This window comes from Taurulus bubalis (assembly GCF_910589615.1).
Source record: "Taurulus bubalis genome assembly, chromosome: 12".
In the NCBI taxonomy this organism is placed as follows: Eukaryota; Metazoa; Chordata; class Actinopteri; order Perciformes; family Cottidae; genus Taurulus; species Taurulus bubalis.
The window spans coordinates 17,647,761-17,663,384 of record NC_136600.1 but is presented as its reverse complement, the minus strand read 5'-3'; the positions used below and the strand labels follow the sequence as shown (position 1 = coordinate 17,663,384).

General features: G+C 40.3%; 2 protein-coding genes across 2 annotated transcripts; both read left to right on the top strand.

The window, feature by feature from the left end:
* The first annotated feature begins 69 nt into the window (after nucleotides 1-69).
* Nucleotides 70-4,379, top strand: tfpt (TCF3 (E2A) fusion partner). The gene is made up of 7 exons (XM_079227563.1): nucleotides 70-167; nucleotides 1,108-1,209; nucleotides 1,725-1,847; nucleotides 2,573-2,643; nucleotides 2,723-2,792; nucleotides 3,423-3,581; nucleotides 3,780-4,379. Exons 2-7 carry the CDS (start codon nucleotides 1,108-1,110, stop codon nucleotides 3,852-3,854), a joined length of 600 nt encoding a protein of 199 aa, XP_079083689.1. The 5' UTR covers nucleotides 70-167; the 3' UTR covers nucleotides 3,855-4,379.
* A 1,289-nt stretch (nucleotides 4,380-5,668) lies between these two features.
* cnot3a (CCR4-NOT transcription complex, subunit 3a) lies at nucleotides 5,669-15,190 on the top strand. The gene is made up of 17 exons (XM_079227550.1): nucleotides 5,669-5,711; nucleotides 5,876-5,943; nucleotides 6,042-6,116; nucleotides 6,229-6,318; nucleotides 6,429-6,557; nucleotides 6,761-6,856; nucleotides 7,003-7,222; nucleotides 7,328-7,461; nucleotides 7,586-7,642; nucleotides 7,905-8,862; nucleotides 8,970-9,075; nucleotides 9,156-9,297; nucleotides 10,655-10,763; nucleotides 11,245-11,443; nucleotides 13,295-13,427; nucleotides 13,526-13,651; nucleotides 13,748-15,190. Exons 1-17 carry the CDS (start codon nucleotides 5,687-5,689, stop codon nucleotides 13,844-13,846), a joined length of 2,766 nt encoding a protein of 921 aa, XP_079083676.1. The 5' UTR covers nucleotides 5,669-5,686; the 3' UTR covers nucleotides 13,847-15,190.
* The last annotated feature ends 434 nt before the right edge of the window (nucleotides 15,191-15,624 follow it).

The window sequence follows — 15,624 nt, the reverse complement described above, 5'->3', positions numbered from 1 at the left end:
TGAGCCCAAGTTAATGTTTTTAAAGGCTGTAAGCTAGCTGTGTGTGTACACTATGTACTAATACAACGTCTTTAGAGTAGGCTGACCGTTAGAAACAGTTTTAAACACGCAGGATACATCTGTGCTGTTGAGCGACACCATTGTCTTTGGAGTCATCATTCAGAAACGTAAGTACCAGAGAGACTGCGACTGAGAATGGGAGTCAACTAGTTAGGTCCTTGTGATGTTACTGTACTCGAGTGTATCCAAGTTATGCGACTTTAGTCTTTTACACCACTGCGTTTGGCAAACATTCTTCTGTTTACTCCACTACATTTCTTTGGTCGCTTTACGAGGTACTTTGGGTTACTCTCCAAAGCAGTATGTTAAGTCATTATTATTACTAGCTGCACCTTTACCAGCTGCATCCTTATTGCATCACTAATTAGAATCAAATAATATAAAGATATGATTCGGAAATGTGTAATTCTGCATAATGAGTACTTTTACTTAACCCTTGTGGGGTGTTCGGTCTGTTTTTTGGCTAATCTTCTGTGAAGAACATAAATCAGAAAATATTTTCCCCTACATGCAGGTTACGTGTGTGTGTGTGTGTGTGTGTGTGTGTGTGTGTGTGTGTGTGTGTGTGTGTGTGTGTGTGTGTGTCACAACTGATCAAGATGGCCAAAAGATACTCTGCTCAGAGGGCCTTGCAATTGATTTTGGAAAAGAGAGAAGTTTTTGATGATCATGTAGAAGATGCTTCAGAATGTGAGGATAACATTTATGAAAATTCAGAGTCTGACAGTGACTCTGAAGAAGAGGATGAGATTGAGCATCAGCTAGTTCCAAAATGAAGACGAGCACCAGTCTCAGCCCCTCAGCAGCTAGCAAGTGAAGAAATATGGATGATCTGACCTCAGGGTTCTATGATTTGACCTCAAGGTTCTATGCTCTGACCTCAAGGTTCTATGCTCTGACCTCAGGGTTCTATGCTCTGACCTCAGGGTTCTATGTTACCATAGGTTATCATCACAATTGGCATTCAAGGTATATTTCTCACCACATGTGCATTATGGATTTTTTTCTCTCTCATCATAACATAATCTTCTGTTTCATCCTTTCCAGATGATGGAGGATTTCTCTGGTTTGGCTCTCCCTCCTCTATTTGGAGGACACATCCTGGAGGCAGAGCTGGAGCCTGGTGGTGTGGAGCTGGGACCAGGAGAGGTAATGTTAATGCTAATGATTATGCTAATGATTATATTGATGAGAGGTGCTAATTGTACCACATATTACCAGATTCAACACCACATAATTCACAAGCTCTGTCTTTAAAGGAAAGAAGCTGCAGTCACACCCATTATCTATTTAAATATCCCATGAATGTGATCTACAAATGGCACCATGTCAGACATTTCTAATTATAATAGAGTGAGAGAAAATGTATTAATTCAGAGTGTCTTGTGTAAAAGTGGTAATTTGTATGGAGCCTAGTGGATGGAGCAAGGGTCTGTTGGGGTTGGATGTAATTTCTGACTGGTGTTGTATGCATTATTGACACAAAAACATATTTCTGATCAAAGTAGGAACACAATGACACCATTATTGTGCAATGTGTGTTACTGACAATAATAGATCCAACAATGGGCTTTGTTGTTGTAACAACTCTTCCATTTGAAACACTGAAAAACACTGACATAGACGGCCAAACATAAAACAGAAACTATTTTTTTTGTCCCCAGGTGGAGTTGGGCCCAGGAAGCAATGAGCTGCTGGAGAGTACAGCACAGGAGGATGAAGAGAGAAGAGCTCTTGATAAGAGGAAATGTCTGGCTCTGAACAGGAGATGTAAAGATATTGAACAGGTGTGTGCAAGCTTGCATATGCATGCATACAAGTGTGTCAGGGTTGGCATATGGGTTATGTTTGGGTCTTGCCATTTAGTTCCTAATTTCTTACATCATTTCCGAACACGGATTACTGATCAGAATCAGAATGAACTTTATTGGCCATATATGCGTAGTTGCGTACGCATACAAGGAATGTGACTCCGGTTTTTCCTTTTGCTCTCAACCTACATACACAGAAATAGACAAATGAACAAAACTGTATATAAATATATCAACAAAAGTATATATCTGAGCATAAAACACAACAACAATGACGATACAATGGAAGTAACAGTGCAGAATAAAGGTAATAGTGCAGTATGATGGCCAGTGGAAAGAAGCTGTTCTGGTGTCTCTGTAGCGCCTCCCAGAGGGGAGGAGTAGGAACTGGTTGTGTCCAGGGTGCAGTGATGGTTCCTGCTTGTTTCTCGACTCTGGAGATGTACAATTCCAGGATGGAGGGCCGGCTGGCACCAATGATAGATTACTATTACTTTCCGTGATCTGATTGTTTTAAAACAAAGAATATGACACTTTCTGATTATTCTGCTGTTTTATGATGTGACATATATCTGAAAAAAGCTCTTTAAAATTCCAATTCAACAATAATTTATTGGACTAATACTGATTCACTATTTAAAGTTAATATCGGACAAGTATGATGGTGCATCTGTAATCACTTCCAAATTTGTCTTTTTCAGGTGAATCAGAAGATTCTAGGTCGCCTTCATCAAGTACAAAGAATTACACGGCGCATGAAGAAGGAAAGACGGTACTAAACCTCATGATCGTAACTACATTTTGGCGTTTCCCACTTGATGGCACATCTGACGATTATGTTAATCTTTTAGGTTTCTCATGAAAACGTTAGATGCTCATGGGGATGACTACAGAAATGCCCAGCTCACTATACTTCTTGAGGTAAGAATTAAATGGAGATGGATATTACTCGTGACTTTTTTCGACATACTATGACTTCTTCCAACATACTATACTATGACTTTTTTTTTAATCGTATACTGTGATTTTCTTTTAAAAACTTTTTTTGACATGCTATACTAGTCCACGTATATGAGACATTCAAAAGAAAAAATAATGCACTTATCACACCAGTTTTTAAATACAATTATCCCCTATTTTTAAATTTTGCATAATCTTTAAATTCAGGCCGAATAAGATTGTATTACATTATTTTACTAAAGCAATTGACCATGGGTGGATTAACCCTTTACGGGGCCCGGAGCGAAAATGTAAGACCTTCTTGACAATGAATTAAGAATCCGAGGACAATGTAAAATAACGAATGTCTCTTAATCTGGATTTCGACAGAGAACTATTGTACAAGACAGGAATCGCTTTAATTGATATTTAAGTTAAAATGACCAAAACCCAATACACATGCAACTAATATGTGGCTTTGGGTCCTCTAAAGACACCAGGGCACCAGCAGGTCTGCTGATTTGTTTGATATACCAACAATAATACATATGCTCAATTTATATAATGCCTTTACATTTAGAAATGTATACCTTTTTTTATTTTTTGTTGAAGGATGAGCCCGAAGCCCATTTAGATCCTGCGTCTGGAGTGGAGGATGAACGCCTGAACGGTGTGTCTGGTTCCACTTTGTCTGCAGCAATGCCTCATGCTGCCGGACCAAAGAGGAGGAGGCATCGAATTCCACGGCAAGAAAAGGATAAAGACCAACAGGTAGGTGAAGGACTCTGCTGGACTGCTGTTGTCTATTCAAGTGTAGTCGTACATGGGTGAGTTTCTCACAATGTACCATGTGTGTCTAATTTGGATAAACATGTAATTATGGATGCATGAATGGGTGGTTTAAAATGCGGAAAGGTGTCATTGATGTTCGAATAATTGATTTTATATTGATTTTAATTTTTTTACCAGACTGAACCAGACATGTCAGTGTTGGCAGAGACACAGTTTGGAGAAATGCCCAGCCCAACTTCTCTGTCTCACTAATCTAAGCTTGCACTGCAGCCCTGGATATGATGAAGATGATGATGATGAAGGACCACCCAGTTTCTTTAACTGTTCAGTAGTTACTTTGCCTTTGTTCAGCCAGGTATTGCACTGTTTGTAGCTTTACTTGAACATTGTGAATATAAATAATTAATGGTAGGTAAAAGGAAATGTTATTCACCTGGTACATAAATGCAGTTGTTTTGTATATATTATTTTCTGTTGTCGCTTTTTGTACCAAGGAGATGATGAGAAAACATAATTATGACCAATGTCAACCCGTACACACTGTCATCGACAGCTTTGTTTGGTTTAATATCTGGCAACCTAAATAAAATGATCGTGGGGTTGCAAACTTGTTATTATTAGCTTTCCCATTACATTCTGGGATTCTATCAATGATTTCATGGTTCACAATTTTATTTCAGTAAATGCTGAAATAAACTGCAATTTGACAGTTACGCTGTATTATGAAGTTTTTGTTGTTTTTTTAACTTTTTACAGGTGCTTAAAAAGGGCTTTGCTGACAACTACCTTTATTCATGTTCACATCTGCATGAACAATTCAAACTGTGATAGATTATGTTTCTAAATAAAAGTCAAAATTTCAGGCAGAAAAACTAATAATAATTACAAATTATTATTAATCAACTGCAGGTCAATTTGCTATTTTTTTTCTGGAGTTTTTAGCTTGATATCACATTATTTCTTTGTGATGGAGATCAATTTCTATAAGTTTCTTGTCAACGTGAACGAACGAAGAATGAAATATCTATGTTAAATATATGTTATCATAGTATAAATATACACACTACGAAATCAGGTGTTAATAAAGAAACTATACAGAAATGTTTCAGTAAATGAACATTGGGAATGTGTTCTTGTAGATGCAGCTTTTGTTTTGGGTCGCTCATTCTTCATCAGACGGCCCAGCCAATGGCCTAAACCCGTTCCAGCGGATGTGTGTTAATGACAGACGTGAGCTCTGACCAATTAGATCTTGTAGATTAGATTTAGGGCGGGGCCTAAACGCGGAGGTGGGATTTTAGCTACCGTCCATCTTCAGCTACATTACAGTGAGCGAGCTTGTCGAAAAGAAAACACAATTTGGAAGTAAAGAAGACTTTCTGGAATTAGATTTGGCTGTAATTGAAAAAGACAAACGAAAGCCCATAACCTAGGTAAATGTCGTAAACAACTATAAATCTAGATGCTCGGGTTGACCCAGTTTCCCATTTACCTACATTTGGCTAGCTGGCTAGCTAAGCTGCTAGCTAGCATTGTATGTATAGGTAAGCTAGACAGACAGTTAGCCACAGCAGCTAGTAGGGTAACGATTACAACGGATTCTGATATATTCTACCTTTCACAATGCAAAACCACCATAAAAGAGCTGTTCTGCGCCCCAAAATGACGATGCATGAATATGACGCCCGTCCATCAACATGCTCGGCGGTATTTGTTTTGAACGGTTGGACCGAGCGAGGTGGTGGAGCTAAGCGACTGGCTAACAGGAGCGATAGCTGGCTATGTTTAGCAGATAACCATGTCAGTCATTTTAGTAACAGCAATATATATAATATTATAACGAGAGACAAACGACCAGACACAATATATGGTTTAAAGTGCCCTTACATTGTTAATAGATGACGTTTTTTGTGCAGCTAACGTTCACTGGCCAGCTAGCTGGAGATAACGTCAGTTCCACTTTGGACACCGATGTACTGATGCTCTGTTGAAGGGATTTGTGTTATGTTTGAATGCACATTTGGTTTTCTTTACATAGTTAACATTGTGACAGACGGAATGTGGACATAGTCGTAGTCAGAGCCATGGCTGACAAGAGAAAACTACAAGGTAAGACCGTTGGTGTAATTCATCAGTAATGTTGCACTGGATGCATCACACTGTCCAGCCTGGCACCTTGCAGAGACTCAGACTGACTTCATCCAGCAAAGTATTTTTGTGTTGCACAGATTTTTGATATCATTATGTTGGACCACATCTTTTTATCTCCACAGGTGAGATCGATAGATGTTTGAAAAAAGTAGCTGAAGGTGTAGAACAGTTTGAAGATATCTGGCAAAAGGTAATAGATCTTTGCTTCCTGCATTTTGTATTATTGCTCCAGTTTTTAAATAAATGTGGCATGACCTAAAATCTCTAATTTATTTGTCTACGTTTTAGCTTCACAATGCAGCGAATGCAAACCAGAAAGAAAAATATGAGGCTGACCTCAAGAAAGAGATTAAAAAACTACAGGTAATTCAAGTTAACAAGCGCATATTGATTGTCCTTTTACTGTATATGTGCTCTTCAACAACATTACCGGTCTTTGACATTTTTTATATTTTTCTGTCTGTCCTCTTTCCAGCGGTTGAGAGATCAGATAAAAACATGGGTGGCCTCAAACGAGATCAAAGACAAAAGGCAGCTAGTCGAGAACCGCAAACTTATAGAGACGGTATGGTTCTCCATCCTTTCTGGTTTTAGGGCTATTATTGTTTCTATAAAGTAAAACATTTGGACATCAGTTCATCAAAGCAGTCAACTGACTGATTTTTCTTTCCTTAGCAAATGGAGCGGTTCAAGGTGGTGGAACGGGAAACAAAAACAAAAGCCTACTCAAAAGAAGGCTTGGGGCTCGCTCAGAAAGTGGATCCAGCTCAGAGGGAAAAAGAGGAAACGGGAATTTGGCTAACAGTAATACATGCACTATTATCTATACCTGTTGTACTTATTGTTTTCCTGCATTTTTCTAGATAAAGTTTTGAAAATATTGGTCAAAGACGAACTATCACCCAGGGTTAATTAAATAAGGCAGTTTGATTGAAAAATGTGTTTCAGGTGAAACTTTTGATTGAATCTATTAATGCCCTTTTTTCTGACTTCTTCCTCACCCATAGAATACAATAGACACCCTAAATATGCAGGTGGATCAGTTTGAAAGTGAGGTTGAATCTCTTTCGGTTCAGACAAGAAAGAAGAAGGGCGATAAAGATGTAAGTCAACCATCATTATTTTCAAGGATGCTTTTCCCCCCGCACTTTGAAAAGTAGTGCAATTCCTGTGAATATCCAGTGCAGTGTAGCCCAATGTAGTCTGGTAAAAGTTTGAGTAAAAAGTTTGTATTCTGTCTTTCATAAAGAAGCAAGATCGTATTGAGGAGCTCAAGCGGTTGATTGAGAGGCATCGATTCCACATTCTCATGTTGGAGACTATTTTACGAATGCTGGATAATGACTCAGTACCAGTGGATGCAATCCAGAAGATCAAGGATGATGTTGAATACTACATTGATTCCTCTCAAGATCCCGACTTTGAAGAGAACGAGTTCATATATGACGACTTAGACCTGGAAGACATCCGTGAGTAGAGCTCTGTGGAGTGTTATGATGCTGCTTTCATTCAGACTTCAGGTGGATTAATAAAGACAACATCTTGCACTTTTCTCTGCCCCCCCTTTCTCGTAGCTGCAGCATTAGCTGCAACTTCTCCAACAGGTCAGGGCAATTTGGAAGATGAGATGTATCTACACTCCAACAGCACTCCCACTTCTACAACCTCCTCTTCACCTATTCCTCCATCCCCGGCCACTTGCACTGCTGTAAGTTATTGTGTTTGTATTATTACAACTTGGGTCAGTGTGTTTAAGGGATGCTGGGTAGGACAAGTACAGTCTGGCACAATTTCAAAAGTGTATTGTCATATCAAGGTATTTCTTCCTATAGGAGAACTCGGAGGACGATAAGAAAAGAGGACGATCGACAGACAGTGAAGTTAGTCAGGTGAGAGGCTCTCATCTGTACTATGCCAGCAGATAAACCGTTTAGTGCAGCGCTCCTCCCCCGTGGTCCTGGAGAGGCAGAGGCTGAAGGGTCCTTGAACACTGAAAAGGCACATGCCGTTTCTCTGTGGGACCATGGTTGTAGACTTCTGTCTCTAGTTTGCAGTAACACTCACTTTGCTCCTAACACACCATGTACAGCTGTAATTGCCCACTGGACAGTTTGTCTGAAATCACTTTTTCTGGTGCCTTTTCATTTTCAGTCACCTGTGAAGAACGGCACCCCATCCTTGCTATCTTCGTTCTCCTCCTCCTCCACCACCTCTGGATCCTCCTCATCCTCCTCCCTTGTGTCCATGGCAAGTGTTGTCGGAGGCATTCCCATTCTTTCCACAAGCAGCAGCCTTATAGGGAGCTTCAGCAGTGCGGTGCAGCAACATCAGCATCAACCTGCGCAACAGCAGCAACAACCTCAGCCAACCAATCAACCGCAGCAGCAGCAGCAGCAACAACAGCAGCAGCAGCAGTCACCTCAGACAAAACCCTCTGCCCCCTCAAACAACACCCCCAGCCCACCCAGCAACCTTCTTCTCCCAGCCTCAACTGCACCATCTCTCCCCACACCCAGCACACCCAGTTCATCAGCTACCAACTCTCAGTCTCAACTCACATCTGTGCCCACCCCCACATCTAGTTTGGGACTCGGGCTGGGACTGGGACTGGGATTGAGCAAAATTGGCCTGATGGGGACAAGCAGTGCCAACCAAATGTCTGGTTTGGGCCTGGGTGTCCACTCGTCTCCTCTAAACACAATGGCAGGGCTCATTTCAGGCTCCTCACCTGCCGCTTACGCCCAGGCAGCAGCATCAGGAGGCTTGGGTTTGAGCAGCACCACACAGTCCAGCATTTCAGTAGACAGCAGCACTTCCATACCCTCCTCTGGCTCCAGTGGAGTCACCACCAACGGGGCGTTGGTAGGGCTGGGTTTGCTAGGTTCCAGCCCGGCCCATAGCTCTTTGAGTGGCAGTATTCTGGGACTGGTTCCTGGGCTAAATGTAGACCCCGGTGCCTCTCAGTTGCCCCCAAGTTCTGTCAGCACTACACCCGGAGTAGTTGGCATGATGGGAGGCAATGGAGGGAATGTCAGCATGGTTGGAGGAGTAGGAGTGAACGCTGCTCCTGCTAGACCACCCAGTGGACTCAAGCAAAATGGAAGCACAAGTACGTTATTGTGTTGGGCTTGTCCTTGTGTGACTCTTTACTGATTTTTTTTCAGTTAACTTTCTTTATAAAAGATTGTTTCTATTTGTTTCCTCGTCTGTCATCAGGTTACAGTGCTATAGTGGCAGAGAGCTCAACAGAATCAGCTCTAAGCACACCAAGCCAGTCACAAAGCAGCCAACCCTCATCTCTCAGCTCTTCAACCAGTCAGTTGTAAGTTATTGGTTGCTCACTTGCTCACATCTTCTTACTTTTTTTTACACGATAGTTGTTAACTTGTCTCTTTGTTGCAGGATGGACAATGGTCCCAGTTTAATCAGCTCCATCACCCTGCCTCCCAGCTCTCCGTCCCCCTCGTTCTCAGACAGCACACCCGGAGGAGGGAGTCTTCTCAACGGGCCCCACTCCTACACACAAGCCTCTGAGGCTCTCAAGGTAAGGGACCACAGCAGTGTGGCGTGGGATAAACACTATCTGCAATAGAGCTTACGTCTTCTGTTAGCATCACATAATGGCATAATTGAGTAGCCAGACTCTGAGGTGTGAACCAGCGAGATCATAGTCAGGTGTATCTGCTGCCCCTTAAGCGGACTGCATGGAGAGATTTGAGACAAAGGAAAGAAGATGGTTGACACTATGAGACAGATGTCAGACTGTGGGAGAAAAAGCTTCCTACACTAACGATTCAGTTATTATATGAATAACTATTACAGAGAAGCCGTAGTTATCAATGAAAATCGAAGATCTCAGGCTCCCTCCAACATAAAATTGTGTATGCATTTAAAAACAGGGATCTAAAACATAGAATAGGTCAATATTAGCTAGAATAAAAATATAAAGAAAATAAAGTAATATACATTTGTTAACTATTTGTAAAACGGTAACTAAAGTATATAGAGATAAAGTCACAATATTAAGTGTTAAGCAATGAGCTCAAGAGTTCAAAGGTCAAACAAGCTGTCCCCAAGCCTGCCATATGGTAGCGGGCAGAACAGTTTGTGGCTCATTGGGGTCTCTGATGATCTAGTTGGTCCTCTTCCAACACCACTGGATGTAGCTGTCCTCCGTCCTGGTGCTGGGCTGTTTTCACCCCCCTCTGTTCAGCCTTACGGTTGAGGGCGGTGATGCAGCCGGTCAGGGTACTAGGGATGGTGCAGCCGTAGAAGTATGCTGAACCTCTCCTGCTGAGGAAGAAGAACCGCTGTCTTGCAGTCTAATAATTCATGCTGATGAGTTTGGTTGTAAATAGCATTATTGAACTATCCCTGACTGCCCACGAACCTCTGTTCGGAGCCACATTTATACCGGACGCAGAAGCCCACGTCTACCCAGTGGTACACTTATATTTAGACTTCACTGTAGACACCACGAAGCAGACAGTGTTGTACACTGTATCAGGACAGAATGTAGGATATCATTATTGGTTATATTTTAGAATGTGTTCGTTTGTTATCTGTGCTTTTTATTTTGTGTGTTTATAGTATTTATTTATATTAGCTGCTGAATGTTGCCTCTTTGGAAAACATTACTTATTGTGTCTTAATATTGTCGCTGGCTGTGGGTGCATCATTTTAGACCTTAGGCCTCTCTGACTGTTGTAGGTTAATGTAGCAGCTGTAATAGTAGTTGGTTTTCATTGTTAATTTTCTGCTAATTTTTCTTCATGTTAAATGCTCCCGTACATTGCCCTTCCGTTCTCAAATGCCCATATCTGCTTTCCTCTCTCTCTTCTCCCAACTTAATTTTACTCAATCAACCCCTCTGTGTTATCTCAATCTCGTTCCCACCTCAGGCCCCTGAACCTCTCAGTTCTCTGAAGGCGATGGCTGAGCGAGCAGCGCTGGGATCGGGCCTGGATGGAGAGATTCCCAACCTGCACCTAACGGACAGAGGTCGGAACGGTCAGACGCTTTTATTTACACTTCTTGAATAATAATAAGACTCACAATTTGACACGGGAAACGTTCTGTGACTTACAATAATATTTCATGTTGGATTAATAGGGGATGTTGTTACTCCACAGCACATTAGTAGGGTTAAAAGTCAAGATGACCATAAAGTACAGAAATTATTAACATATTTGTCAACTGACAGAAAATGTATTTCAAGTTTACAATTATTAATTAAATGTTATTAAGTAAACGCATCATTCAAAAGTGTAGTCGATAATGAAAATAATTGTCAGTTGCAGACATAGACTCACCATGTAGCAAATATTTGTGTTTTGCTAGAGAACTCTCCAGAAAGAAGTCAGATATTATTAAATATATTTCCTTTCGCAAGAAAAGAGCAGTAGGTTTAGGGAGTTCTTGAACTTAAGAGAAGAGTCTGTACAGTATTTGTGTGTCAAACTCAATCTTCCATGTCTTCTTTGTTCTGCAGATATCTTCTCTAGTTCATCTGCAGCGCCCGGCACACCTGCCGCCCCTCAGCCGTCCGTGTCGGAAGTTAGCATCCCCCCCTCGCTGGGCGTCTGTCCACTTGGCCCCACCCCTCTCCCCAAAGATCAGCTCTACCAGCAGGCCATGCAGGAATCCGCATGGACACACATGCCACACCCCTCAGACTCCGAGAGGATCAGGTGAGGACACCACTGATGATGCATCTTTACATACTCATGACTTGAGAATAAACAAAGAGCTGAGCTTTAAATCTGTCATTTCACAAATTTGCTTTGATAATGAGGTATGGATTTAATGAGTTAACATTATTGTATTTATTTTTTACTGTACATCATGATTCCTAGAAAACATAATCTCTATTACATTATGTGCACATCTGTTATAACCTATTTGAAGAATGAGTATAGTGATATTCTATATATATTTCTAATTCTGCGTTCACACCAAAAGCTGCGCCCGTATTCACTGCCGTCCTGCCGTTGTTGAATCAAACTGCTGCTGGTCCTGGAGGAGTCAGAGCTGTGTGCGGCTACGAATAATATTATGAACCCAGACACAAGGGCGTTTGATGTTCCGACGTTTGTGGGACTTCCACAACAAGTATAAAGCAGAACCTGTGGTTATTTCTATGGTGGATGGCGGAAATAGTAACTGTTTTATGGAGATAAGCGGCTAGAAAAGGCAAATTAACCACGTAAAGGCGAGCGAGTAAACTCACCAAAAAACAAATCTGTTATAACCTATTTGAAGAATAAGTATAGTGATATTCTATATATTTCTAAGACCAAAACCAACAATGAATTGGTTCTACGAACAAACTAAGTATAATCCGTGTAGCTCAAGCTTGATAAAGCTTCTCTCTCTGCAATGAATACGTAATTAATCCTGTTTGAGTAATATTTGCTTAAAACTAGTGTCCAGCTGTTTTAGAAACAATAACTTGCAGTCATTATTTTAACGAAGTAAAGATCAGGGATCTTAAAGCGCCTATCTAGGGAGATGGCATATGATTGAAGGCCACACAGGAAAAGTACACACAAACAAAACATCTTTTCCACATTAAACTGCAGAGTTGCTCACTTTAGCTAACAGCACCAGCATTGCTGAACATATCCTGCCATACTCACGAGGTGCCAATAGTTTCCATGTGATCAGTAGCTTTCTACGACCTGACAGTTTGACACAGTAGCAGAGAATGGTACTAAAGATTACAAAACAAGTTAAATAATGCATTTTATGTAACATTCAGAAACTGCACAATATGTTGCTGAAGGCCACAATTTAAAAAAAACTACAAACTTTTTTTATGACATACTATATTATAAAATGTTTACATATTATACCAGGAGTATTCAATTAAATTCAACGAGGTCCAGTTCTGGAACATAACAAAAATGTCTAACTTGCATTAAGTTTTAGTTAAAACTGATTTGAGGTCATACTGACATTTTATCGTGTCTTTAATGGCTGACATTACTTGTAAATTTGAATGTCTTTTTATGGCATTTTTCAATGCCATACATACCTACATAACTTTTTCACATACTATATTTCCATGATTTTTTTAAACACAAACTATACCCTTTTACGACAAGACTACAGTCATTTATTTTTTACACTATACTATGACTTAAGATATAAGATTACTTTCTTCGATATTTTTTATGATTTTCTACTACATACTAAATTATTTTTTTCAACACTATACTTTTAACAATTACTTTCTAAATACAATAGACTTGTTGACACTAACCTTTTTGAAATACCGTACTATCAATTTTTATATTAAATATATATTATATTAATATATCATATATATTATTATATTATATTAAATACTACAATAACATTTTTTTAAACATTACTTTTGAGGATTTTCCCACACGCTATTATTACCTTTTTCAACAAACTGACTATATATGGTTTGTTTAATGGTGTGGTTGTATCCCTTACTTGAAGTATTTATAGAGACCCCTGATTACTCCCCCCCCCCAATGGAGTTTGAACTGTCTGTGCTTCCGTCCTAAAAGGCAATACCTGATGAGGAATCCGTGTCCCACGTTGCCCTTCCACCATCAGATACCACCGCACCACTCGGACTCTATAGAGTTCTACCAGAGGCTATCCACAGAAACTCTCTTTTTCATCTTCTACTACCTGGAGGTAAAACACTCTACCCACTCACTCAATATTTCTCCCAGATAATCTTTTTGTTTCCTAAAGATGTAAGTGTGATGTGTATTTGACCCTCTCTCTCTCAGGGCACCAAGGCTCAGTATTTGTCTGCCAAGGCTCTGAAGAAACAGTCATGGCGGTTTCATACCAAGTACATGATGTGGTTCCAGAGGCACGAGGAGCCAAAGACTATAACCGATGAATTTGAACAGGTGCAGACTCACCACAGTACACATTTTCGCTCAAAGTTTAGGGATTGTGGTTTGTTGTGTTGAATGCTTATTCTTTCCGCTCTGCTGTTTCTCCAGGGCACTTACATTTACTTTGACTATGAGAAATGGGGCCAGAGGAAGAAGGAGGGGTTCACCTTTGAGTACAGGTACCTCGAAGACAGAGACCTGCAGTGACGGACGGAGTGACACAAAAGGACAGAGAGAGACAAAACGTGCTGCTGTTGACATTCCGAGACTGAACTTCAAACTGTGGATAGAGATTGTGATGTGTAGTAGAAACCATCTCCTAAGATGGAGACTGGTGTCTGTATAGGCTGCATCTCAACGTGAAGGACTCGTTCCTCCTGTAGCGCTTTGCTTTTGACAAAAAATGCCCTGTGGGCCTGATCAAATGCATCACGCTGCTCGAGCTGGCCGGGTTCTCACTAGAGATCTGCGTTTGTGCCTGTCTGTGTGCACACTCAGTATGTGGCATTAGGAAAGCCTACCCCATGCATGTTTCTCATGTTTTCTTTTCCGTTTCAACAAGATTCTCTATACCACCTACCCAACATGAGCCTGGAAGCCTTTGACTGGACACAAAACAAACCATGGATTTGATCAAGTAAACTGACCATCTTGTATTTACTGTAATTTGGAGTAGACTGGGGAGGTACAGTGGACATTTAGTCATGGTGTGTAGGACTGGCTTCTTTTAAGACCCTACGATGCCTGTTGAATATGCTCACTATTAGAGATAGTGAGCGGTTATCAATAGTTTTTATTGATTGTCTTGGTCGTTTAAAACGCTTATTGAGAGTGACCACAGGGCCTCTCCCTGTGACAGGGAAAGAGTCCGTATTGGACATGGATTAAATTGCTATGCAATTGAACTGGTCTCTGACTCCCTCTCTTTACAAATAAAATGTTTTTAAGTTAACCTGTCAAAATGCATTATGGTGCATTCATGTTTGTGACAAATTAATAAACTTGTAAATTAAATCTTAAAAATAGGGTTTGAGACATTTTATCTGTGATGTTTGATTTGTACACCATTAAGTAATTATAATCATCCTCAATGCAAAATGCCACGGTAACGGTAGTGAATGTACCTGTACCCAAAATCACCTATTACTCTCAAAATAAAATCTGAGATTGGTTCGAGTCAACTTCCCACCTTTAAAATAAGATTTTATTCTATTTTGTTGACATTACTTCATCCTAAAAATCCACTGCGTTTAATTTACCACCTGTTATTTTACGTGAACCCCTATACAGTGAATGTGCACTGAAACTGTTTACATGTAGAGTGAAAACACAGATCCTAAAATTCTGGTGGTAGATTTAACTTGTGGGTTAAGTAAGAAATGTCTACTTTGCCGTGGTTGTTAATGTGCTACACTGAAGAACAATAAGGTTGAATCTAGTGTGAGACAGATCCCACCTTTTCTTGGCAGTTTGAATGGGGAGAGTGTTAAACTGAATCAGATTTTTCCATTTAAGCAACAATGAAAACGTAAGATCTGTACTGCATTTCAAATTTCATGTCGTGCGTTTAGTAACATCTTTTGGGGGGGAGGGAGGGGTTGGATTGAGGGTGTGGGGAAAAAAAAGAGGAAACTACAGCAAAGTCATGAGAGATTTGCCTTTTATAGATTCTATTTTTGGGGCTTTTAAGGTTTTCAGAAAGGGACGGTCAGTTAGGAGATTGCTAAAATGTGAATTTCAAGACGTATTTACTTTTTCTCATCACAGTTCTGCATGGAAGATGTCATAAAACCGGGATTAAGAGGATTGTAAAATTTCAATAAATACTTTTAAGAAATTACAAGTCAGTGTGTGGTGTAAAGTCCTGTCATTCCTAAATGGAATCATTTATTTTCCACTAATAGGTGAGCTTGGCTTTGATTTGTTCCAATATATTTTGTTGGTTTAGAGTGGATTTGGCAAAATTCTGGTGGCCAAGTATCAAC

Coding starts and splice junctions, on each gene's coding strand:
- tfpt (XM_079227563.1), top strand. CDS start 1,108: ATGATGGAGGATTTCTCTGGTTTGGCTCTCCCTCCTCTATTTGGAGGA. Junction 2,793..3,422: donor AGCTCACTATACTTCTTGAG/GTAAGAATTAAA, acceptor TTTTTGTTGAAG/GATGAGCCCGAAGCCCATTT. Junction 3,582..3,779: donor AAAAGGATAAAGACCAACAG/GTAGGTGAAGGA, acceptor TTTTTTTACCAG/ACTGAACCAGACATGTCAGT.
- cnot3a (XM_079227550.1), top strand. CDS start 5,687: ATGGCTGACAAGAGAAAACTACAAG. Junction 5,712..5,875: donor TGACAAGAGAAAACTACAAG/GTAAGACCGTTG, acceptor TTATCTCCACAG/GTGAGATCGATAGATGTTTG. Junction 6,117..6,228: donor AAGAGATTAAAAAACTACAG/GTAATTCAAGTT, acceptor TCCTCTTTCCAG/CGGTTGAGAGATCAGATAAA.